The sequence below is a fragment of the Phalacrocorax aristotelis genome, chromosome 3 (assembly GCF_949628215.1).
Source record: "Phalacrocorax aristotelis chromosome 3, bGulAri2.1, whole genome shotgun sequence".
Lineage (NCBI taxonomy): Eukaryota > Metazoa > Chordata > Aves > Suliformes > Phalacrocoracidae > Phalacrocorax > Phalacrocorax aristotelis.
In genome coordinates this window covers 32945196-32971378 of record NC_134278.1, presented here as the reverse complement: position 1 = coordinate 32971378, position 26183 = coordinate 32945196, and the positions used below count along the sequence as shown (strand labels likewise).

Sequence of the window (26183 nt, the reverse complement as noted above, 5' to 3'; positions counted from 1 at the left end):
CAATTTTGTGCTATAGTGGAAATTGGACACAGTGGTACATTGGTAATTTTAAAATCAGGGAGTGCAGGAGCTGCATGGAGTATGCATACTGTAGCCTCCCAGTTTCTACTAGGGTTGGGGTCAGTACTTGAACCGTAGGACCACACGCTGTGCCTGGCAAGTGCCAGTTTCATCCAGTCAAAATGTTGAAACCCAAAATATTTTCATTGTGCTTTTTAACTGCAAAGCCAGTAGATGACATGTCCTTCTTGCCTGGGAGCCATGAATTAATTTTTGCGGTGCTCCACTCACCCCAGTGACTTTAACTCTTTGCCATCTGGGTCGCACACGACCTTCTAAGCATCTTGTTGTGTTAGTATTGAAATTTGTGCTCCCATGTCTATTAGGAGTTTCACCAATAGTGTTTGAGGACCAACTGGAATCAAAGTGTAAGTGCCTCCTTCATTTAGTGGCTTTAACATTGCATAATCTACCATGGCAAACATTGGGGTATCACTGGCTTCTCCCTGTGTGTACATAGCTGGTATGCAGGTGGCTTTCGTGACAGTGGTGGAGAGCTCACTTAGGGAGCGGATGGGAATTATAGGAGATTCACCTCATTCCAAGGCACCTATTCCCCCAGCCCAGTAAGCTACCCTATGAGTGATAGAATGGGATTCATTTGCTGGGTCGGGTCCTAGGTTTAAGACAACTCCCGGACCCCAATAACTGTTTGTTTCATCTGCACCAAACATTATTCGGTCACTGCTGCTCGGGCAGACACACCATGAGTATTCAGTTTCACCTCGCTTTCCACTGTATTTCTCTTGCAAGTTTGCTAATTGCAATGTATCCCAGGGAATGGTTTGCAGAGTGTATCGCAGAGCACCACCCCGAGGTCCTTCAGCATGTTCTGTTTTAGTGATCGGTCTAGCCTCATATTCAGGGGTTTCTGAGGGGAACAGGGGGGTGTCATTTCCCTCATTGTAGTCATCAGGATCACCCCAAATATCACCATCCCAATCCTCTGGGGACACTACTAGTTTCCTAATTTTCATGGGGGGATGCGGAGCCTGCATGAGCATCATCTCAACCTTTTCTTACAAATTATGTTTTTTTTCTTTTCTTCCTGTAACTGCTTCTGTAGCTGCTCAATTTGTAAGGACAGTAATAACTGAGCTGTCTTCCTGACTTCTATTTCATCTTTTAGATCTTACTTCTCTCTGTTATTATGTTTCCTGTACTGACAAGTGGTTTTTAGGCAGGGCATAATATCTTACAAATAATTCCCTTTCCTTTACCATCCTTAGCATTTCCTCTTGCTGATTTTAATTGTCCTTTGACGGCACCGCGGTCATGCCAGTGTTTGCAAGGCTATTCTTCTGAGAGGTTGGGACTTGGACTTATTCCATGCTTCCATAAGTAATCAGTGATACTACTTGCCATTCTGCTGACTACACCAAGTTGTGGCAGGGGAGGTTTAGACTGCTTAAAGAACCACCACCAAAGATATCAGCAAAAGAAGTTTTATTGAAGTAAGAGGTTGTAAAAGTGAGACTTAACAAGTTTGATGGCAAGGTTCACTCTGTTACTTAGTGCAGAGGATATAATCATGACTCAGAGTTGCCAACAGAAAATCTTAGTGCACTGTAATGCACAGTTATGTGCAGTATCGGTCAGTTACCAAAGATCTGCAGCTGGTAAGGGGTCTCTCATCCTCAAGCAGTGACCTTGAGAGGAGTCCCAGCTCAAGGGGAGGTCACTGCCATGCAGGCAACTGCTCATCAGGGAGAGCTTGAAAAAGGCTCACTCAGGCTGTCCTATTTCTGGAATAAAGCGTTTGGTTTGTAGTCAAATTGAATGCGACGGAAAAGGTAAGCATGAGACTCCTTGTACGCACAGCTTGCTTTGTTCCTTGACAAATGAGCCTTGGAAGAACCACCTGCTATTCATGTGTTAATCGCATGGTTGGTGTGCCAGCTTCCAAGCCGTATGCATCAGTGCTCCCTACGTCACCCTGTTCCTGGGTGGATTTTTGGATAACAGGTTGGAAGTAGAGAAGTTCTTGGCCCGGTTATGACCTAGGCTTTTACTTCTTTTGGAGCCTGAACCAGACTGCCGCTAGCTTGGCCAAGTAGTCAAGTGCATCCATCACAGACCTGTCGTACCATCCAGTGTGGCAGTGGGTTTTATGTTCCATGCTGTTATTTGCCTTCAATCTACCACCTTAATTACATAGTAAGACTTAAGTGCTTTTGTTGTAATTTTTAAAGATTTGCAGCTTTAAAGGTCTCTTGCATTAATGCTAGATAGTATGGAGGATTGAAGATAATTTACTATGCTTTTGAACCTGCAGTTTCAAATTTTTTTTTTTTTTTTTTATCTTTAACCTTTTAGGGTTCAGTGGGTGAACCAGGACCTAAGGGTGAACAAGTAAGTCGTGTTACAGCTCATGGTACTTTCAAGACATGCTGCCAAAGGCTGCAGGACATTATGTTGACTAAATCTGAAGGCTGATAGTATGTGGTTTTTTTTTCTTTTACATAGGGTGCACCTGGAGCAGAAGGAGATGGAGGAGAAAAGGGTGACTTGGTAAGGCATTGTTTTCTATTCACCTCATCTAATATTTTGGTGTCATAAATTAAAAATGGAAAGCATTGTTGAAATGCTTCAAGCGTATGATTTGATCATTGAAAGTCACATTTCAGTTTTATACTAACTGGGCATGGCAGAGCACAGCAGTTCTATTAGCCTGGTGACGCCATTCCAGCTGTTTTGAAAGAACTCTGAAATTAGGTGTATAGTACAGTGCAGGCTGCCTTGAAGGGAGTGTATCTATAGATAGCTAGATAGATATGTAGAGATACACCAAGCATCTATGTATAAATATATATATATATGCATACACACACACACACACACACACACACACAAATTCTTGCTGTTTGAGCCAGTAAGGATGAGGAGGTAGTTTAAGTCAAGTGAAACGGGAGCACATGTCATAAATATCCATAATAACTCAGTCTGGATGGAAATATTTTGTACTGCCTTTATCTTTGGAAATAAGATGTAGCAACTGGCTGTTAGGGAGAGGGTGAACTGTCTGGGAAGAGGCTGTGGCGCTGGGATATTGCTGGAGGAAGGTGTATATACCATGGGAATGTGGCATGTTGTGAATTCACATAGGTAATGCCTTGGTCATGTGCCCTTGGGTAAAGAGGATTTGTTTTTCTATAGAAAGAGAAATGTGCTAGTCCAGCAGCTCCTATGGGGCCCCATCCAGCAAAGCCAGAACTTGCTCTTTCAAAAGGAATTAAACTGCTCCCTATTTTAAAAATGGTAGCCAGGTTGTTTGCTGGAAATGAGCATTTTTTCCTACACTCTCAGTTCTGAAAGGCTTTTAAAGTTAATTAACAGCCCTAGTGAGCAAAATGTCCAGTAATGCAGCCTTACTATCACTGTACATATTCCCAGGAAGCAATACTATGGGTTGTTTAAATATGCTGCCTGTTAGTCTGTTTTTAAACCGATAACAATTGTTACTTCTACTTCACTTATGGCATATTCATTAACAAAGTGGTCTTTCTGACTGTTAGAAATCAGTTATTTCACCAATGATATTTAGGAATTGGGAAAATATGATTTTCAGAAATCTTTCCAAGAGTAATATGTAAACACCAAAATAGATGAGTTAATCTATTTCATGGGTGATTATAAGATTTTGAAGCGTTTTTTCCCCAGTGCAAAGGGAAAACTAAAAGCTTCTGACTAGTCAAACTACTACAGTCAAGTGATAGAGGGATCTCAGGGTTGTTCAAGCCAGGAGCCAGGTTGCTGGGAGCAGGAACTTCTAGGGGTTTGGCTTCTTCACAGCACATTGGGTAGACAGCTTCCTGGTTTCTGTTGCAGTTTGGTCAGGGCTAACACAACACTGTAAAATATCCTTAATTCTTTAAAACTAGAAAATCCTGATTAAATAATGCTTCCTCTAAAGATTCTCAAGCAATCTGCTAAGATTGTCCTGTGCTGTAGTTGTGGTTTGAGAGGTTAGACCAATTAGTCTAATTCTAAGCTAAGCAATACAAACCCAATTATAATAAACATGCTTTCTTATTTGTACCTTACAGAAATGTTTTTGAGAGGAATTTTGCAAAAAAAAAACCCCAACCCTGAAATTTAAGGTTTATTTCCAAATGAATTGTAATTCATTTTTGGTGCAATTTTCATAAACCGACTAAATATGTAAGCTTTTTTTAAAAAAAAGAAGTTTAAAAAGTCATGTCAAGCTTACTGCATTTGTAATGTCTGTGATAATGGATACTCTCTTCTAATATAGTCTGTCTTATTTTTGCTCAGGGTGATATGGGATTACCAGGAGCAAAGGGAGCTGTAAGTATAATGAATAGCACTGTTACAGAAATACAAAGGTCTAGTAGGTCAGGTAGATGGTTTTCTGATTTAAGAAAGAAAATACAAATAATGAGCTGAGCTCTTTATCACAGTTAAATTGAATGAGTTCCAACAGCATTTCTTCTGTTAAAATTTTGAATACAGTTAATATTAAAATGAATTAGCTTTGGAAAGGAATTCACATCCTGAATTCTAAGCTTCATAAAACAGAAGCATTATTCAACAGCAGTTTTCTGACCAACTAATTTTTTTCTAAAGGAAATGAATGCACTCTTTGTACAGTAGGTGTTTTATAGAAAGGAGACCCAGTGCAGTGGCTGCGTGCAGTCTGTAATCTACCCTGTGAAAAAGCTAGCAGCATGGCTGTGATGTCTATGCAAGTAGAAGTGTTTATGGCCCAGATTCCTTCTTTTTTTTTTTTTTTCTTAGAAATAACAAAATGATAGCTTTGATGTGGAAGGTGAGCAGAAACTTGCATGTCACATAAGAAAACAAATTTGAGCACTGAACACATTCTTTTATTTCAGAATTGCTGAAGAGTGGGATTGTTAGAGCAGCTGACAGTTTGGACTGTGATACTAACATATCAACAGCTCTTCCTGCAGAGAACTGAGGCTGAATGTAACAAAATGAGCTATGCTTGTGTTCTCAGTGGCCTGTGTGACTTTGGGGCTAAGCAAATGCAAGCTAGAGAGTGTTTACTGCTAATTAAGATCTTACAGGAAGGAGATGAGGAATAGACAACGTAGAGGAGAAATCCATAGTTTTAGCTCCCTAGATTTTTAAAATCCTCTTCTTTTGATGAGACCCTAGAGTGCTTGTCGTACTAGTGGGTACATTCATAGGGATGAGAAATCCATAAGGGAACCTGGTAACTCCCCAGACTGGGCAAGAAAGAAATGATGGCTTCCTGGTTGTATAGTCCACGAAGGGAATTTTGCTGTCATCTAAATGTATCTGTTGGAGCATGGTCTTTGGGTTTTCTTCTGACAGGGACAGCATTAGCTGTCTGAGGTGCAGCAGAGCTGAAAGAGAACTGGCTCCATCTTGTGGGTTTAACTGATACCACAGTTGAGTAATTTGACCTATTTTTGAGTGCCTCTTTCAACAGGTGTTGTGTCCCCCCAACCTGCCCCCCCCCCCCCCCCAGTAGATTTGGGAAGTGTAAGTGTGTAGGCTCTTTTTTTCTGTGTGTTTTGGTTTGGGGGTTGGGTTTTGTTGTGGGTTTGGGGGTTTGTTTGTGGTTTTGGTTGGTTTTTTTCTTTGTTAGTTGATCAATAGTAGTCCAATAACCTGTATTGAGAGTAACTTGGAGGCGCTTACTGCAGTACTTTTTATGAAAGGGAATGAAAGGCATGTGGAACAAGCAGGGAGCTGGAATTTTTGTAACTTAAGGAGCACTTAATGACTAAAAAGTTGCATGTGATGTGCACGAGGGCCGAAGTAGAAACCAAGTAGAGGAGATCTGTTCTTTGACAAAAAACCCAACATCTTGTGCATATCACTGTGGATGCCCATTTGCCTCTTTTGTCAGAACATCTTATTTTTCCACTTCTCCCCTTTAAGGGAGGAATACAGACCTCTCTAAGTTTATAAATCACACAACCACTGATTCCACTCACTTATTTAAAAAGAAGCTGTTCAACAACTCTATATCCCAGCATTCATTGCTTTGCATTTGCGAATAGTTCCTGTCACCATTTTCATATGTCAGAATGAGTCTAACGCTAGTATAGCAGTCCACTGAAAATCTTCTCTTTCATTGTCAGGTTGGTAATCCTGGAGACCCTGGTTCCCGTGGGCCTGAGGGAAGTCGCGGTCTGCCTGGCATGGAAGGGCCACGAGGCTCACCGGGACCACGTGGCTTGCAGGGTGAGCAGGGTGCCCCAGGTCTGCCTGGCAGCCAAGGTCCAGCTGTAAGTACTGTTTTAATGTGACTAGTTTCTTTTGAATGCTTAGCTGTCACTGCACGCCTTTTCTTGCATCAGGAGCTACATACGCATGCAAAACCCAAGTGCCACAGTACAGTTTGAAATACACTGTCCCTCACAACAGACACATTTGTGCACCAGAGATATCTTAGGGGTGTATAGAGTTAGGTCCCTGGGTCCTCAGCTTTCAGTTCAGCTCCATTTTCTTATGCCTGCCCCACTGCTGTAGTGTGCATGTACCATTTTTGATACATGAGTATATCACACATAGTATCTACCTTGCTAGTCAAATTGACTTTGGCTGTAATAGTTGCACTTGCAGGGACTGGAACATCTTTTATTGACCAGCCAGCATTTTTCACATCAGGCACACTTATAAAACATATTGTGATAGCAATTGTTTTTTTAAACTGTTGTTTTTTTAATCCTAGGGGAAAGAACCAACCGATCAGCACATTAAGCAGGTTTGCATGAGAGTCATGCAAGGTAAATATGCTAAGAAGTATGTGATGTTTCTTGTGCATTTAAATCAGCATAACCTACTGCTGTGGAGGCAAGCAAGATTTTCCCACTCTTATCCAGAACAAATAGTGTTGTAGCAGGGGCAGAAAATCTTCCCACATGTGAATGTGGACAAAATATGAGAGAATATGAGAGTCCCTTATTTTATATATACTTTGCAGCCGTACTGAAATCTGTTGATTCCAACTATTACTATATTAACCAGGCGATAGATGGGAGTGTTTTTATGAAATATGTATATTTTGAGTAGAAATCACTTGCTATGTTTACAACTATGAAAGTATATGGCCTCACTGAAAGCTTGTCCTGCCATTTGTACTCATACGCTATTAGATTACAGCAAGCAAACTATGTGCAAAATAGATAGATTAAAAAAAAAAAAAAGGAGCACAGAGAGAGGCTTTCTGTAGGTAACATACCCTAAAATGGAAGCAATAGGCAGATGTTCAAAACCCTAATTATATTTGCTCAGCTCTTCTTGACACACGCAGAAATCTGGAGCTTTTCTAATACAGTTGGGCGCATGGGATTTACTGAATTTAAAAATTTATGCTGCCCTGTAAGCACAAAAGATACTTCTCAGTACTTGCTATTGAGGATGTCCTTAGGGATATTATGCCTTTGTAATGTTAAGAGTTTACCAGGATGAAATTGCTGCTCACAATTTAATCTAAAAATTATCAGTAGTCATCACTGTTCTTGATATTGCCCAACAGGGATTTTTTTTTAAAACTTTCTATTAATAGGATAAAAATGCCTTTTAAAGTAATATTGAGGAGGATTATAGTGAAGTCAGATATGATGCTCGAATTTATTCATAACCATCAGTTAGCAGTGAAGAGAAGGCTATGGGAAAAATCTAGACTGTCTTCGTTGTATCACTCTTGAGAGCCCCTATTATTGTCAATGCTGTCATGCTTAAAAAAAACCAAACAAGACAAAAGGAAAAACAAGAGAAATAAATGCAAGTGGGACCCTGGAACCTTGTCAGCTTAAAGACAACTGAAGTTCAGCTCCTGAGTAGGCTTTTCCTGCAGATTACTCTCCCCAGTCTTCCTCATGCATCTGCTTGCCGTAGTTCCTGTTTTATTTCAGATACGTTGCATCTGCCACCCCCATCTTCTTCATTTTTCTTGGTTGTGGACACAAAATAACTAGTTTTGCCAAATCACGCAGGCTTTATAGCAAATGTAATATGGAGTTGTGTGCGGCTGTATCCAGAGAAAGTTATTTCTAGAGCGTGCTTGGAAGATGGATTTGAAGTCTAGAATAGAAACTTTAAGCAAAGGGAAGACTGCTCTCATGCTGTTACGCAGTGGCCTGAAAGGGGGATGAAGAAAAGGGAATAGCTAGCTTAGACCATTCCAAGGAATGGCAAGCTAATCCTATGCCTAATGCAGAGCAAAGCTCCTGCTGATTTGCCTTAAGGAAAGATCAACATAAAATCTTTGATTATTTATCAAACTTGAGCTCACAGGTACCAATCTGAGGGGTTTCTTTCCTCTGAAAAAGAAGGCCTGAGCTTACTTTGCAGTCCTATGTAGATGACTGCCCTCATGCTTTTCAGCTGTTCCTTCTTGCAAAGGTGGATCTTAATAGGTATTAACAAGTAGTAATGAAGGGAGAGATTTGCTTTTTTAACAGGCAGCAATTGCATGAGTAAGTTTTCTTGCTAGATAGTTGACTTCTAAATGACTGAAATAGAAAATTATAAGGATGTTTCTAAATAAACCATATACATTTAAGTCTTGCAAACATTAAATGTTTAAGATGTATGCTTCAGAGTGACCCTGCTTCACAGTGTGCCTATGCAGTTTCCCTCTAGTAGTACTAAGATAATATCTTAAATGTAACAAACTTTGTAAATAGCATTGTACATAAGGAAGGTGCTGTATGGTGATCTGTCGGTTTCTGTAGCAGAGAATACACATTCTTCTTCAGTGAACATGAGAATCTCACCATTCAGATCCACTTACTGCTTAATCCTGTCCTCCTGGTCATTGCAGAACAACTAGCTCAGCTGGCAGCCAGTCTTAAGAGGCCAGAATTTGGTGCTCCAGGTCTTCCTGGCCGACCAGGGCCACCAGGTGCGCCAGGGCCTGCTGGTGAAAATGGCTTCCCAGGACAGCTTGGACCCCGTGGCTTGCCTGGCCTTAAAGGTCCCCCTGGTGAGATTGGTCGTAAAGGGCCTAAAGGTAAGAAATTCTGTAACTGGCTTTCAGTTGTTGACTGCTCCAGTTTTTTGTGTTTTTTTTTTTTCTCCCTTCGGATTACAGATTGTGGATGTACATTGTATGCATGTAAAGTCCAAAAAGATCCTGAATTAGCAACCTAAGCTGTTTCTTGTAACTGTTGCCTCAGTGATTAAAGGCCACATTGGCCTGGCCTCAGCAAGATTTGTTTATAAATCCTTTTTTGTCTTCAAATAGTCATACAATGTGAGAAAGGGGAGGCATCTGCCTTGAACTAGAAGTAAGGAGCTGAGTCAGATTCCTGATATTAATTTTCCCTCTCATGGACTGAGGTTTGTGTTTTTCATAGAAGTGATTCTCTTTCCTCTGCTGGGTCTGGTTGTAGACCACATTTCTGCAGGACTTGTGGTCCCAAAAGCTAATGTAAACAGTCAGATTCATTCGCTAATCTCTAGCCTACTTTTCTATCGGATTTCTCACATTACAAGCGACTGATAACAATCTGCGTCTTTTATGAGCCATTTAACAACATTGCACCATGTACCACGTATCTATTGAGGCTTTGGAAGGAACAAATCCATAATAAAATTGACTAACCTTAAACTTTACAAAAACCCCCTTCATCTACGTTAATTGCTGTAGTTCCTGACTGAGAGGGTTGATACCTCTAAAGGACTATACACTAGAATTTTCTGCAGTCTTATGACCACTGTGTATGTATTAGTGGTTTGATTTGTTTTCTTGAAGGAAGGTTTTATTTAAACATCGTGTTTCTGCACAGAGCTGGTCTGTCACTGGATTAGAGCATTTACTTTTGTCTCAAGTTTTATTTGGAAGTAAAATTGGGAAAATCTCTGAGAGGAGAACTAGAATACAAACAAAGCAAAGCTTAACAGCATTGTTGCTGGAGCTCCATTACTGTTTTCATTTAATGTAATGTCATCTGTATTGGCAGAAGCAACAAAAAAATGGAGACTCAAAGGTGATCTGATATGCTGAATTTGATTTATCACAAAGCAGGCTGCACTGTGTTAATATGAAAAAAAAATCTACAGAGCATAAAAAGAAAAAACTCAAATAGGAAACAAAGCATTTTTCTTATCAGGATTGTAATGAAATTCCAAGTACCTTACAGTAAACCTTGAAATACAATTTCAGACACAAGACACGTGGTGAACGTTCTCACGTGCAAAAGCTGTTGTGATGGTACATGGCAGGCACCCTGAAAAAAAAAAAAAATCTGAGTTCCTGGCAGTTACAGAGTTCCACAGAGGTCAGAGATGAACGGACGTTCCCCATCCATTTGGGCAGTTGTCTGAGATGGGAGGGACAGGAAAAGGGTACCTAGGACATATGATAAAAGGGAAAAGGAGGAGGATGTTGAGAATGGTTTAGAAGGGTGTGATATAGAGGAAAGAGAAACACAAGCATGTGTTACCATGAGACAGAGCGGAAGATTCAAAGGTACAGTGATTTTAACAGCATCAGCAAGACCAGAGCCAAAAAGAGCTGGCTCAGAGAAGGAGGTTGTAGTGAAGGAGGGCAGAATCAGAAATAAGAAGTTGGAGAAGTTTGGGGTAACCGGCAGTAAACACTATTCCAAAGTGTTCAGAGGCTGAAAATAGCAGAAGTATTTATGGGTAACCTGACATCAGTGCTTCCAGTATCTGTATTCACAAAGACAGGCTGAATCTCCATGTTGACTAGGCAGTCTGAAGCACGGAGATGAGATTTCTTCTCTAGCAATCTGTGTGCATCTTCTACTGAAACTTGGACTTTTGTACTGACTCCTGTGTTCTTTACATAGTTTCCTCGTTTCTGCTGTGTTGTTTCTAGGCAAGCCCCAAACTTAACAGCCTCCTTACTTAACAGCTCTCCTTACTGCAGTACAAGAAAGTATGGAAGTATAAGATAAAGCTCACTCAAACATTATTAGGCATATACTTGCAACTTTTGACTTGCAGCAAAAAAAAAAACCACCAAGAGTTTACATAGTGTATTCATGAGTGGTAGATACATGTAATATTATGGAATATATACAGTGAATAGAATTTGAACTTTACAACCAAAACCACAAAAAGAGCATCCTCTTACTAATATGCTTCTCATTTGGAGCAACATGAGTCTGAAGAAAAGCTGGGCACCCACCAAAGAAAAGTCTCCGTAATACCAGTATACGAGAACAAAAAGTGCTTTGTTTACTTTTATGAACATCTTATATGGATGTCAACAGACTACTGTAATGTGTGCAAGCCAGCTTCTCCTTTCTTCTCTGCATTAGCTCTCTCAAGGGCGAGCACTTGAGAATTTTGTTATTAGCAGAGTTTACATGGTCTTGCAGAAGCCACATGCCAGTACCCTCAGTCTGTATTCCACAATAGCCTCTGTAGGTCTGAGAGTTTGGTTTATTTCTGTTACATAGGCTATGGTTTATTTCATGTGGTACTTACTATCCAGCCCCAGGTGGGTTTTTTTTCCCCTCTAACATGTCTACTTCTGAGTATAACTCAAATGGGGGAAAAAATCCAAACAAACCGCAAACCTCTTACAAGGACCTGTGAGGGGACATCATTCAAAGATGCTAAGAATATATACAGCCTGAACTCTTTGCTTATTAGCCATTCACCTCTGAGAGGCTGTAACTAATATTTCATGAACTTGCTTTAGGTGAACCAGGAGAAAGAGGAGACAGAGGATTTCCAGGCAGAGGACTGAAAGGTCACCCTGGACCAAGAGGTCTTCCAGGTAAATATAACAAGGATGAGGATAAAGAAGAAAAGATGTAGTAAAAATTTATTCAGAACTCATACCTCAAGCTGCCTTGAAAAGATAAAAGGTGTCCATTAAGCAATAAGCTTCCAAATACCAGTACTTCATAATTTTTACTTTGTAGGTCATAATACAGTCACAAATCAGAATTAAAAGCTCTTTTACTAAAGAGCTACCACCCCATTTATCTCAGTGTAGAAAGATTAGGAAAAATGTATACAAAGCATTAAATAAAAAAGAGGCAGTCACACGTGTGTGTATATATGTGTGATTGCCTCTTTATTGTATTTATTTCCTCATAAAATAAAACAAAAAAGGCCACAAACCCCAGACTCTCTCATTGACAGCCACAGCAGTCTTCAGAATCTCCATTCATAATTTAGGACATTAGAAATACAATTCTCCTGTTTGTGGTAATTAATTGCAGTGTTATGGCATAGGCATCCAGGACAGATTCTTGCTGATAAGTGCAGCACAACTGGCCTCTAGTGGCAAGTGAATGAAAATAAACATGTTATTTCCATAGGTATCACTCCACAGTGCATTTCTCTGTGTATATATAGACAGAAACTACCACAATTTATTCGCTTTTTACAAAGGAGAAAAAAAAAAAAAATCAGTTGCGTGTATGCGGATACATAGGGCATCTGTGAAACCTGGAGTTGTCTTCTTTAGAAAGTTATCATTGGAAGAGGCTTACTAAAAATCACTATATTTCATCCCTTCATTGAAGATTTAGAGGTAAAAAGATACTCTAGTGCTCAGCAGTTCCACTCCGTACATCTATTTCTCCAACACGTCCGAGTGGAGGGTAAAAATTAATTTTTGATCCATCTCTTTCTGGAGCGCTAATGTAACTCTGCAGTAGTGAGTAGCATCTACACCTTCAGACGCATCCCCGACACGGCTGGCTGCGGCGCTGCAGTCAGTTACGCTGCATAGCTGTTACAGCAGCAGCTCTGCTCCAGTATAACTGGAGAGGGTTGGGCCTGAATTTTCATTGCCGTAGACGTGTAAATGCAGCCTGGTTGACTATTAGAGGAAAACTGTCCCTCTAAGTAGGCACCTCCCTGGGGAACCCACTGAGAGCAGTGAAAAGCTACCTTGGTACAGCTTTTAAGACCAGGATGTTCAGTGAAGCTGCATGTACACTAAGCAAGTCATATGCTGCCAATTTTTGGACCTGCATCCACTTTTCCAGGTGAACCAGGCAAACCCAGCTATGGCAGGGAAGGCCGTGATGGTGAACGAGGTCTCCCTGGGGTGGCCGGTCAGCCTGGGGTTCCTGGTCCTCCTGGACCTCCCGGCCCTCCTGGGTACTGCGAGCCGTCGTCTTGCAGAATGCAGGCTGGACAGAGAGCTGGTAAGAACATGAAAGGGCCATGAGTGGGCAACGCAAGTGCCATGAAGTGTCGGCATCAATTTACTTCCTGCACAGACAGCTGAGAAAAAATGAGAGAAATACAAACAAGGAGAAACCTTTCCACCAAGGTTTCAGCAAGGCATTTTTAACACAGGGGTTGTACATTCTTTCAAAATGTGTACTTAGCAACACAAGCTGGAACAGTGGTGCTTACAGAAACACACAGGTGATGCCTTTCTGGCGCCTTTTCTCTTCAGGGAGGGGAAAAAAGGCACTTGTCTATTTTTATTTTGTTTTTTAAATAAAGAGTTTCTGTGATTCCTCCTCCTCCCCTACGTAACGCCTATGTATAATGTACAGTGAAATAACATGTCTTCAGCCATCAAATAAAAAAGGACCAGTTTATTTACTTCTGTTGTAGCTATTCTTTTATGCTTATAAAATAAATTCCAGAGCGCTCCCAAGCAAATCACATCACTTCATGCACAGTCATTGCACTATATATGTGCTGTACAGGATATGCTAAGCCTCCTTCAGCTCTTCAATTCAATTGTAGAGACACAGCTGGGAGCCTGTTCTGACGGAAACCTGTCACCCCTGCCACCTTTTGTGCTGTAAATCTCTGTGATGGTATGATTGCTGGGTGCCCGTGCGTAAGCCGTGTGGAATAACCTTTTCCTCTGCCACTCCAATTTGCGTTGCATTCGTAATTTTGTGTGATGCCTATTCCAGCTTGCCTCCTTCGATGTTAAATTAAAACAAAAGGCTAGAAGCCTCTGTCAAGGGAATTTTAAGCTCCAGAAATATATAAGTTTTATAGTAAAGATTACAGCTTTTGAAGTAACATCTGTGGTTGTACAAAAAACCCAAATAAATAATGTTTTGACCCCCCCCATATGGTTTTGTACGTATGGTGACATTCAATCCCAATGAACAGAACAGCTAGAAGACCACCATTAGATATCCCAAGTTCCCTTTTTAAATAAACTCAGTTTTTAGAGGAAAATGTGCAATGTGGCTATTTTGTTTCTCTCTCTATAAATTAAACTATTTGTGGTTTTTGACTTCACCTTCTCTCTAGCTGCATCTGGGAGCCACGTCTCTGGCACCTCGTGTTGACAGAAAAATGCCCAAATAGAGCTCATGTGGGAGAAAAATGTCTGATAAAGGTGTCTACTAAAAGTATATTTACACATTTATTAGAGATTCTGAGAATGAGTTAAATGTGATTAATTTTGTTAATCTCTTTATGTGGGCCCATGTAAACTTCATGAGGTTCATCAAGGCCAAGTGCAAGGTCCTGCACATGGGTTGGTATCAATACAGGCTAGGGGATGCATGGATTGAGAGCAGCCCTGTGGAGGGAAACCTGGGGACACTGGTGGATGAAAAACGACGTGAGCCAAAAATGTGTGCTCGCAGCCCAGAAAGCCAGTCCTGGGCTGCATCAAAAGAAGCGTGGCCAGCAGGTCTAGGGAGGTGATTCTGCCCCTCTACTCTGCTCTGGTGAGACCCCACCTGGAGTCCTGCATCCAGCTCTGGAGCCCTCAGCACAGGAAAGACATGGATCTGTTGGAGTGGGTCCAGAGGAGGGCCACAAAAACCATCAGAGGGCTGGAGCACCTCTCCTATGAAGAAAGTCTGAGAGAGTTGGAGTTGTTCAGCCTGGAGAAGAGGTTTTGGGGACACCTTACTGCAGCCTTTCAGTACTTACACAGGACTTATAAGAAAGATTGGGACAAACTTTTTAGGAGGGCCGGTTGCGATTAGGACAAGGGGTAATGGTTTTAAATGAAAAGAGTGTAGATTTAGACTGGATATAAGAAGGAAGAGATTTTTTTACAGTGAGTGTGGTGAAACGCTGGCACAGGTTGCCCAGGGAGGTGGTAGATGCCCCATCGCTGGAAACATTCAAGGTCAGACTGGACGGGGCTCTGAGCAACCTGATCTAGTTGAAGATGTCCCTCCTCACTGCAGGGGGGTTGGACTAGATGGCCTTTAAAGTCCCTTCCAACTCAAACCATTATTTGATTCTATGTTCCTTGTGCAGCCCAGTATTTTAAATGATAAAATATAAAAGAGGTTGTACCTTTACAAGTAAGTCTATCTACAAGTGCTTACTGCTGTCTAGTTCCACAGAAGCAGCACCACATGAGATTTCAGGAAAAAGATGGGGGAAGAAAATAGGCATAAATAACTGTGCCATCCTTCCCCGAGCCTCTGGGCAAAGCCTGAGACAGAACCATTGTCCTGCACCTCCAGTTTGGCCAAACTCTCTCATAACTGACATCACCGACTTTAATACCACAAGAAGTCATTAGAACAGAGGAGCGCAAAGAATTTCATTCTTAAGGAACAAATCCAGACAGTTGCATGCAAGGTGACTAGCTTGTTTACTCCAGGGTGTTCCATAAAATTTTAGAATCAGGCCACTTTTTACTCATTTAGGGCATGGTCCTCAAAAATACTCCTTACGTAGCACAACAAATAATAAACCGTTAGTGGTAATGACAAACTGCAGTTTCACCAGCAAACTTTTATTTTGACTATAAAGTGTGTAAAACAAAAAGAAAAAAAAATACAACTGATAACAGAACAAAAATATTGTTTTCAATATGTACTGCATAAACATAATGAATCAAAGCAAAACCCCTCAACATTTAAATACAAATGTGAAATGTTTTAAAAAAATAGAGCTGAAAAATGCATCAAATTCCACAATGGAAAGAAAGTCATGTAGGAGAGAAAACATTCATATGTAAAAACCAAATAAGAATTATTACAGTCAAACAGAGCCAACACTGAGGGTCAATTCAATGCAGAATCTATGTAAGTGGATAGCTTGAGATTGTGACAGATTTTCTGCCTTCGAGCTGACTCATGAGTTTTAGCTTAAAATACAGAAGTGAAGGATAAATCCTCAGGCCCGTTGTAAGTTGGTGTGGGACACATTGGTTAATCTAAGTATTTACTAATTCCAAATCTCGTGCAAGAGCGGAAAAATTTTATCTGAGGAACGGCAGACCGTATACCAAAAAATACCTGGAACTGAATTTTAGTTACAGCACATTCAAGTAAATGAAGATTTGGAAAATAAAGGCAGGATTATGAATTTAAAAGAAAAGTGTATCAACTATAGTGATACAGCAGAAAATGGTGCCACTTTAAATCAATATATTTAGAAGGCACAAAGCAAAGAGATTGAGAGGTTTCACAAGCCACTGACAGCATGTTACCCATTCTAACCAGGTGCTCCTGGAACCTCAGTGAACTCCTGAGTGAATCTTGTTCTCATCTCATCTCTTTCTGGTTCAACATTATAAAATACTGTTTTTTTGAACGAAAGACTAATGAAAATCACTTTTACCCATCAGGATCTCTGCTGCCACTCCTAATTCTTGAGGTTTAACTGCACTGTGATAAATATATATTTTATTTCCCCAATTACTTGACTTAAGCGTAGGCAGGAACCAAGAGAAAAATGTTTAACAACTGTCCTCAAAATGATAACCAGTTCTTCACAATCTAATCTGGTATTTTAAACTGGTGACTGCAGTGCTTTTCCTATTAGGCTGCTAACAAGTATTAGTAAGGCTGCTGCTGGATACTGCACTGAGATACACATATATATGTGTGTGTGTGTGTATGATACGTACATGGTTTATATATGTGTATATATATATAAGAAGTTTTCTTTGACAGCCATTGCTGGGTTCGAGCGACCAAGTACAACCTGCTACCAAAAGCCCTTTGTGAATATTTTGCAAAGGCCAAAGTGTCCCTCTTAGCCACAGGATAAGCCACGGCTCCAGAGCACATGTTGGAGTACCCAAATGAGGTAAGAAAGCAATGCTGGGGAGGATTCCTCTAGATTTTGCTTCCCTGAATACCCTAGTTGTGATTGGAGTCTACACAGAGCCAAACACGTACCTACAATTAAAATTTGCTCTTCCTTCAAAAACAAAAAGGGAAAGTGTCAGGAGGTGGTGCTGTCAAGGTTACGTGAAAGGCAGAGCGAACAAGAAACCAAGTCCCTTAGTTTCAGAGACAGCAGTGTTGGTTCCTCCTAGCAGAGCCTAGCAGTTGTGCCGTGTGTACAAACACGTGCTGCATTTTTGCAAATGTTTTTAATAATTGGGTGAAATGTGTTTGCTTGACCTGCTCATCCCTGTGTTCTTATTCGGCCATGAAGTTTCTCGTTCCTTTACACTTGAAATGGAGTCACTGCATCTCCTCTATTCACAGATCACAGGTAAAGAAGACATGGCTTTATTTTTTAGGGCACGCTACTCCCATCTGATTTGTTACAGGTTCAGTTTTATTCCCCATAATCTTTGTTTTACTGCGCTGTTTTGCTTGATGTGCATGCATTCAAAAGGACTAGTACAACTGTGGCAGCTTTAGACAACATACGAAGCAAGCCTGCTGAAGCCACTACCAAATTTGAAGGAAAGAAGGTCATGTTAGTCATCAAATTATTACCTGGCATCCATTAAAACGCCATTGATCTGGGAGTTCTCTTTTTCTCCTGGGAAAGTTAGGCAGCAAAAGAACAATGAAAATACCTAAAGTTACCTGAGGTTAAACAGTTGAGTGAATCTGTTTCTTGAATAAAAGTAGTTATCTCATATTCAGACAGGAAAGTTATCTGCATTTGATTCAGAGATTATATTAACTTCCATAAATTTTATATATACATATATATATGTGCCAAGGTTTTTCACCTTTTTTTTTTCCCCTCCAGACTGTGGAGCCCTAAGTTTCACCAGCCTGTAGGAATCACAAGCCTGACCTTGGCGTGGTCAAAAGCAAAACCCCACCCTGAATTCAGCCAGCGCAGGCTTGCAGTCCCGGTGCTGAACACTCCCCAGGGCTCGCTGCAGTGGCTTTGTGCCTCTCCTTTCTCTCGCCTGCAGTTGCATCCTCCCTCTTGTGATTTGACATGGAAGGAAAGGTTGTCATTTCTGACAGAACCACATACAGAAAGTATGTGAAACATTTCCATTTCCATCCAGAATCCTATTTCTGATGTAAATGGCCACATAATAATGTAAAAAGCAATTTTCTATCCACTTAATACATTTCCATTGAACCGAACCGTAAGTGTTGCAAACCAAAAATATAATGAAGGAAAGAAGCAAACAGTTGGCACGTACTGTGATTCATTCAGTGACAGCTGCGTATCATTCAGAAATGAAAGAAAATAATAAGGTATGTCATTGAAAATCCTTCAAATATAATGACTGGAGACAATATATTTACACTGAAACATCAGTAAAGAATTAAATGCATTCATGTTTGTAGAACAGCAGACTCGGAGATAAAACTTCTAAAAGAAATGTAGACTACATTCTTTTTAGCTACAAACTTATTTTGGTCTAGAACCTGTAGTGTTTGCTAGCAATTCATATTTGAAAGCCACATTTCCTTAAGGTATTGTGAAGCTTGAGTTTTCCACTCAAACACCAACCAAGGCAAGGCCACTGTTAAACTTGTTCTCCATGGCCTATACCCATCTACATACATGCAGATGGATTTAATCATCCATCCAGTACAACGTAGCTGCAGCAGACATAACAGATTTCAAGAAAAATTTATATGACTCAGCACACCCAGAATCTAACAAAAAACATGATAAAAAACCTCCAAACCAACACTGTTTTGATTCCTGAGATATTTCTCATGTTCTGACATGTCACGTTAGAGCAGCAGTCTATTGCATTAGTAAAATGCAAGGTTAGGGGGTGGCTTTATGTAGTATATTTGGAGAAACAAGTTTATAAACTGTTAGTTTAGTCCATGGGGTTTTTACAAGACTTTTATGTAAACATTACAGAAAAAGAATTTAAAACTTGGGTGAACACTGACAGGAAAAATAGTATTTCACCCTTGTCAAAAAGAAGCGCCAAAATATTTCATATGGTTACCCATTAATTTAAAAAATACACTTATTGAGCAAAGCTGTGCATATCTAACATCTGTCATAATCCACAATCATAAATCATAAGGGAGGATGGATGATACACAGTGCTCTTTTAGCGTTGAAACCAAATCCAGTTTAAGACAAAAGTATTGGTTCTTAAAACACCACTAAGTAGGCTGCACTGCTACTTGACCGTAGAAAGTATGCTCCTGTAATTTTTATTAACCATCGCGGGCTCCCTGCTCCCCTAGAGACAAATATCGTTACAGTGGACATAAATGATACCTGAAAGCAGGATGTCCCGCTAATGCATGTTCTTCTATACAGTGTATATATACAAAACACAAATAAAAGCTAAGCAATATTACCTGAAAATAATTATCCAAGAAAGGCAGTATTTCTGCAAACACTACCATGCAAAAAGAAAAGCATTTTAGGAGGGAAAAAAAAAAAAAGTCAGGCTCAAGAACAAAATTAGAAACACTGACTCTTGTGCTGTGAGCCTACGCAGCACTGGGTCATTTCTTGTGCTGCTGGGCGAGTTCAGCCTGGGCTTTCTCTTTTGTACTGAAAAGATGTCTTGAACTCCACCGTGTGGACAAAAGGAGGTATGTTGCAGCCTCAGAAAAGTTTCCCTCTCACCGATTTTGTTACTTTCCTTAGGCAAACCGGGTAGTTCTGTACATAGCTATTGGAAGAAAATCCCAACATGTTCTTAGTAGATGATAACGCAGCTTGCCATAAAATGTAATCTGACCCTGAACCAGAACAAAGCTTAGAGAGTTTTAAGAAAGGTTTAAAACATTATGTCGAAGATATTTCAGTTCAAAGTCCTGTTGTACGTAAACATTCCCAAATTAGAAGAATATCTTGTGCTACAGGAAAAAATAATCCTCCGTGTTTAGCTCCTTGCAATGCCGACTGCAGCACAGACTGCTCAAAACAGATACGAAACTGATAAAGCAAATGGCAAAACAGATTAGCATCACTCTGCCGTCCCCGGCCCCCTTCCCAAAAACTCTTTAAGACAACATCAATCTGAAACTGCAAAGAAATTTCAGGGGCCAAACCTGAAAACCATGCAGAAGCATGTTTCCAGCTACATTCTGCTTTCAATTCTAAAAATACAGAGTAGGAGCAAGCCAGTGTGAAGTAAAGTTAAGCTGGGATTAACTCTGTTCTACCCCAGTGAAGAACGCGGCATCTTTAAAAAGGTGTTGAGATAGCCCGTATAACAAAATACCCGTTTTCTCACGTGAGAAAATTAAAATGGGCTTTTAGCAAAATAATAAAAAAATGCAATAAGATAATCACCAAAGTTACCTGCAAATAAAGTCAAAGTGTTCAAATACCTTTTAAAAAGACCTTTAGATTTGAGCCTATAAAAAGGCATCTGTAGGAAACAAGATGAAAAAATAAAACTTCTTCAAATATAAAAAGTGTTCTGCTTTCTCGTAAGTTCAAGTAAATTAACATACAGCAATTGCATCCAGCAAATAACAGATGCTCGGTTTCAGCTAGCTAAAAGCCCCAAAATATACACATACCACTAATGCGGCGCAATAGTCTACGCACAGCCTTCCAGGATGGCGGCTGCTTGGAAACCTCTCAGTCACGCGGATACTCTTTACAGGTCAGCACCCTTTTTGCTATTATCACAGAAAATGAAGTTTAAAATTAACTTAGAAGGTAAAAAAATATTTAGATTTTTACATATATTGGAATTACTAAAGAAGTAAAAAGAAATCAGTGAAAAAAACGTTCATGCAAGATACCTGACCAGCAGTTCATTTGACTGAATGGAAAACAGTATGTTGGGCCCGGTCCTCCCGTTGGTGTATATACACATATACACCAACGTATACGTCGGTGCAATGCCCCTGGCTTTACTTGCTGGGCTGGCAGATGGCAGACCCATGGCCCGGACAGCAGCAGGTGCCTCAGGACAGACAAGTCACTCGTTTTCAAGCTGCCTCACCAGTTCCCAGCGTTCGCACAGCTGCGGTGCTCTAAGGACCAGTTCTGCAAAGGCGGTCAATACCACAGAGCAAACCAAGACGTGCTCCGTGGGCACAGGAGGTCTGGAATGGCAGAACCCCTCATCCCAACTGCACCTTTCCCCCAGTGGGACGGGTGCCACTGCCCGCAGAGTGGAGGATGCGCTGGCCTAGAGAAGGGGCAGTTACTGCCTCTGAGGGACAGCGAGGATGAGCAGAAAAGGAGGTGTGAGGACTGTAGTTCACCCGTGGGCTTTGACCTGTCCATCCCATCCTCACGAGGGACAGACGAAGCACCCTGACCTCCCCAAGGGGTCCCCCGCTGCAGGGTGTATTAGAGCTCACAGATTCCCTCAGGGGATGGTTTCATGGTAGGCCACAGGTTTCTGCTATCCTCCTTCCTGCTGCCCTCTCCTGTTACGAGTGTTTACTCTCAGCCTTCCATCTCTGTGTTTACTCAAACACCATTCTTGTGCCAAGCACCTTCTTCCCTCAAAACACCTAACTGCTGAGCACATTAAGTAGCACTCTGAGGTTGCTCTTAGGGTATGTTTTCTCTCTCAGAAAGCGTGGCTAAGGCTTGCCTGTGCTCCCAGCTACGTGCGTTAACTCTATTACCTCTTGCTCTGGACTGGGTACATGTGCTAGGAAGTCTATTCAGAACCAATAGGTTTTTTTTCTTTTTTTTTAAAGACTCCCACAATTCATTCCTTACTGTTTTTAAGGAAAAACCAGAAGTCAGTCAGATTAATGCCTCAAAACAGCTTCTCTGGAACCCAGCACTTCCGATTTGGGAACACTTCCCTAGTAGCTCAGCACTGCCCAAGCACAGAACCACTTACAGCCTGAAGTGGGAGAGAACAACTGGCTTCCTAATGGTGGGGCAGAAGCCCTCACTGCTGCTTTGGTACTACAGGGTTATTTTGAGGTTGTGGGTTATAGCTGTCCATGTTCTCTCAATAGCACCTTCACTTTCTACTGCAGTGCAGCATATTCCTTAGGACTTATCTAGGATCATCTGTTTCCTAATGATTAGGAGTGAAACTTCAGCCAACCCTCCTCCCTCCTTTTCAGAATCAGCCTCTATCCAATTAATTTTCTTCATCCTTTCTTTTTCTCAACCCTTTGAGCTCTATAGGATTTTCGCTTTGTTCTGTTTTGTTCTTCATTGACAATGTCTGGTCCTGTAGGATTTACTCAATGCCTGTGAACTGCACGCAGCTGTGCTCTCCGTAGTAGTACACCTTTCCAAATTTCTCTTGAGCTCAATTTTTCGCAACAGGACCTGTGAGCTTTGCATTCTACTGTTTCCATGTTCTTCTCAAGTTTATTTTGGTACACAATTGTTGCAGGAGGAAGAGGAAAACTGTGCCATCCATAAGATAAGAGGCTTGCGAAGTTCCTTCTTTGTCTCACTGTGTACCCACCACCTCTGCTCTAAAGCAAGAGGTCATCTTTGCTGTAAGCAGACATAACGGCAGAGTAGCTTGGTGACAGACACTGATGCTACACTTACTAGGTCCACACAATGGTTAGAAGACGTGCCAGTTCTCAGCTGGGAACACTACCACCAGCTCCTAACGGTTTAATATCTGAAGTATACATAACCATGACTAAATGAATGTACAAGCCCTCAGCTGGGACAACATCCAGTTAGGAAAGACACTTCTCGGAGCCATATCTGGCAAATTTCCCATCAGTCTGAAGCTAGACGTTGGATGGGATTAGCAACAACATAAAGACAACTTCGTTTCCTTCTTCAACATCTAGGAAGTGACTGAAATGGTGGGTAGCGTTTGTGGTGCACGACATGGACCCGGTTCAGAAGGTGTGCCAGAGTCTCCTCAGAGGATGCGAACGTTTAGTCTAAACAGAGTTCCCAGTGCTCCAGCTCAAGTCCTGCATTCGCCACGAACGGGTACACCTTAAAACTTCAGAACTGCATTTTCTCCACTTAAACTTCACCACCAGCCAAAATAATAAAGCCAGCTTACATACTGAGGCATACATACTGTCTCAAGTTATAATAAAATATTTTTTGTTTGAAGAAAGAAGCTTTTGAAAATTATTTGGGCCTATTTTGTCCCCTACGCAAAATAAATACGAGAAACATAACACATGGAATGCACTCTGGAAAATATATGTCATCGTTTCTTAATTACGACACTGCATATAACATAGAAAAAGGCTCAATTCTGTGCCTCATAAATTATCTATATACCGGGCAGTGTCGAAGGGAAAAAAATGCACCAAGTATTTCAAAGATGAAATTAACTGATTGAGAGGAGTGAAAAGTGACTGTGAACCCAAGTGTCTACGGGAGAGGGTTTTTATTTCCCGCTGGTGCGTGACCGAGTCTGTGATATGTGGTAATAGCAATCTGCCGGATTGCATCTTCCGTTGGGTCCAGGTGGCCCCTGTGGTCCGGGTGAGCCTGGCGTTCCCGCTGGGCCTGGCAGGCCAGTAGCTGGTAAAACAAAGCTAGAATTAGCAGAGTCCTCGCCAGAGTGTGTGTAGTGCCCTACGTGTCATCACCAACAGTCAGCTGCACGCCAGCTCATCTGCAAGAAGGCAGGTGGGTCAGGCCTCATGCTACGACCAAGCTCAGGAGGAAAGGCACGGGTGTAAAACCGCCGTGAAAACCAGGAGAGGCCTGTTAGTTCATAAATAACAATAGCAGAAATAAATCTGGAGACCTGTACCTGCAGGGCCGGGTGGTCCAGGGTTACCGGGCAGTCCAATTCCAGGCTCGCCTCTTTCCCCTTTCTGTCCTCTATAACCTACACAGAATAAAGATATGAAAATAAGACCGTTCTCTTATTATAAGCAGTGATCTTCCATATATCTTGTTGACAGAAAATTATGACAACAAATGTAATTGGGAAAACACATGCTCACTTCTTTTTCCAAGACTGGCATTTTTTTTCTGAGACAGCTCTTATGTTTGCAAGTTCTTTCTGGAAAATATGAGCATTTCTAGCAGTAACTGTTGCATCCTCTGGGAAGAGGACTCTTGCTATGTTCACTAGCCGGACCTTTCCCAGGTTAAGTTACCTTCCTGAAGTTCCTCTAATAAAGAACCAAATACATATTCTGCTCCAGTGTTACCTGTTCGATGAAGTGATGTCAAGCAGCAACCCAAAGGCCACCTGGAGCCTGACCAGCCCTTCCTTGATAGCCCACCGAGTGAAGCTTTGCCCTCTCCGCTCTACATAAATCTTTACGTCTGCACTCTTTAGACGGTAAACTGGTAGTTGTATGCTTAGATATTCCCCTGTATGCAAGAGAAGACCCACACCCCCTCCAGCGTTACACAGCTGCCCGCATGTGGAATGAGGCATCTTTAGAGCTTGTGCAGGTTTTGGGTTCTAGCATGCAAGGCCTACTTTGACCCAAGTGGCTGAATATTAACAAGGTGTGATTACTAGTTATACTTCGAATATTTGTGTCCATTTCTTCACAGACCTAACTTTGCATTTATCTAAATAGCTTCCCTCTTTCTCAGGTGCTGCAACTCATGTCCAACCCATTTCTCTTTCCTTAAACTGTTTGTAAAAAGCTTTATTAGTGGGAAACACTGTGGCTGCTTCAGAGCAGGGGACTCGTGGCTATTGGTATAACACTTTGCTTAATATTTCAAGTTAAGAATCCATCTAAAAATGGACGTTTTCTGTTTAGACCATGTAATTTATGTAGGACAGGGGATGAAGGCATCTTTAGAGAAACAAGCATGACACCTGCCACAACCCCTTACTTTAAAATGGATTATAAGGAAACCCTCTTCCCTCCCCAATACCTCAGGCATTGGCATGTAAGTGGCATATATTGAAGATTAATTTGCCACCTTCTGGTCACATTTGGAATTAAATTTGTTCTGCTTCAGGGACCAGTATATTTCCAGTGTTGCATGTGCCATACAATAAACTTCCTCTTGTGAAGAGCTGTCAGTGAGTTTGAATTAAAAGAGAAGAGTCACGGCTGACCAGTCAGCTAGTGGCATCAATCCACCTGATGTCACATGAAGATTAATGGGCACTGGCAGATGGATCGCAAAGGTTGTCTTGTCAGTGTACTGCAGTCTATGGCAACACTGTTACTTTACAGGAGAATCCAGAAGGAAGCTATTGTAAGTGCTGTGGGTACCAATTCAGGGTTGTTATGACAGACACAATGCAGTAGGAACGGTACACAGAGTATTTGAGTTTTCTGTTAAACACAAGCTCATTATACACTTCGGTAGGAAGTCTATTAGCTGTTGCAATCATTCTAGGCTTCTAAATAGATCATTGATTATCTTACTCTTCTCTCAGTACCCCAAAAGGAAATTACAGCAAGGAAAAAACATTAGAAAAGGCATGCAGAGTGACATGCATAACATAACAAAAGGAAATCAACTGTTTAAAAGCTCACGAAGAAACAAACTTAATATTAATCATGCATTCTGGTCACTGAGTTAAGCAGAATTGTAAATGGCATATATGCACACAATTCGTAAAGACTCAGAACAGGGAATATGCAGGTGTTCGTATTCAATTGTGAATCCTGATTTTGCTCTTTAATGACCACAGTAGTATGGATAAGTACGTCAAGTTGGTTTGCTCTGAAAATCTTGTGTAATGCAGAGTAGTTGCTACTGTTTGAGAAGCTCAATCATACAACCATAGGGTCTATTACATTTCCTATTTATTTTATATATATCTATGTTTCTTAATTTACAATAGATAGTTACAGTACATTTCTCACTACAAACCCAGTTAATTGTAATTTTACAAAGCAGTGCTGCCACTAATAATTTGTTTTGCATTTCTTTGGTTATGGGGAAAAGAGAGAAATCACATTTACGACATAACACATTTACAAGTTCCACATGATAATCATTACTGTAGGTATCCGAGACATCATAATTGAAAAGGGACTGAGATAGACTGAAAGATTCTGTAAACATCACTGGAATTCAAGACAACATGGAAAAAAGACCCCGACAATAGGACAAAGAGCAGCCTGCCAATGCAAATACATGATCCAGGGTAACGTAAACCATTACTGGCTGTATCTGAATACACATGCAAAGGTGTGGTTTGTACACAGTGGCAGGTA

The 26183-nt window shown here is 41.0% G+C and overlaps 2 protein-coding genes across 5 annotated transcripts in view; one reads left to right on the top strand and one right to left on the bottom strand.

The window, feature by feature from the left end:
• Positions 1–13576, top strand: part of COL9A1 (collagen type IX alpha 1 chain) — a 72327-nt gene extending 58751 nt beyond the window's left edge. For both annotated transcript variants that reach the window (XM_075087054.1, XM_075087055.1), the window contains 8 exons: positions 2377–2412; positions 2527–2571; positions 4336–4368; positions 6159–6305; positions 6752–6806; positions 8849–9037; positions 11702–11779; positions 13005–13576. In XM_075087054.1, the coding sequence (XP_074943155.1) occupies positions 2377–2412; positions 2527–2571; positions 4336–4368; positions 6159–6305; positions 6752–6806; positions 8849–9037; positions 11702–11779; positions 13005–13189 (768 nt within the window). In that variant the 3' untranslated portion in view covers positions 13190–13576. The remainder of the gene's footprint in view (positions 1–2376; positions 2413–2526; positions 2572–4335; positions 4369–6158; positions 6306–6751; positions 6807–8848; positions 9038–11701; positions 11780–13004) is intronic.
• An 8205-nt stretch (positions 13577–21781) lies between these two features.
• The window catches only part of COL19A1 (collagen type XIX alpha 1 chain), a 209722-nt gene continuing 205320 nt past the window's right edge, over positions 21782–26183 (bottom strand). For all 3 annotated transcript variants that reach the window (XM_075087052.1, XM_075087050.1, XM_075087051.1), the window contains exons 50-51: positions 23789–23866; positions 21782–23553 (exon numbers count right to left, since the gene is read on the bottom strand). In XM_075087052.1, the coding sequence (XP_074943153.1) occupies positions 23417–23553; positions 23789–23866 (215 nt within the window). In that variant the 3' untranslated portion in view covers positions 21782–23416. The remainder of the gene's footprint in view (positions 23554–23788; positions 23867–26183) is intronic.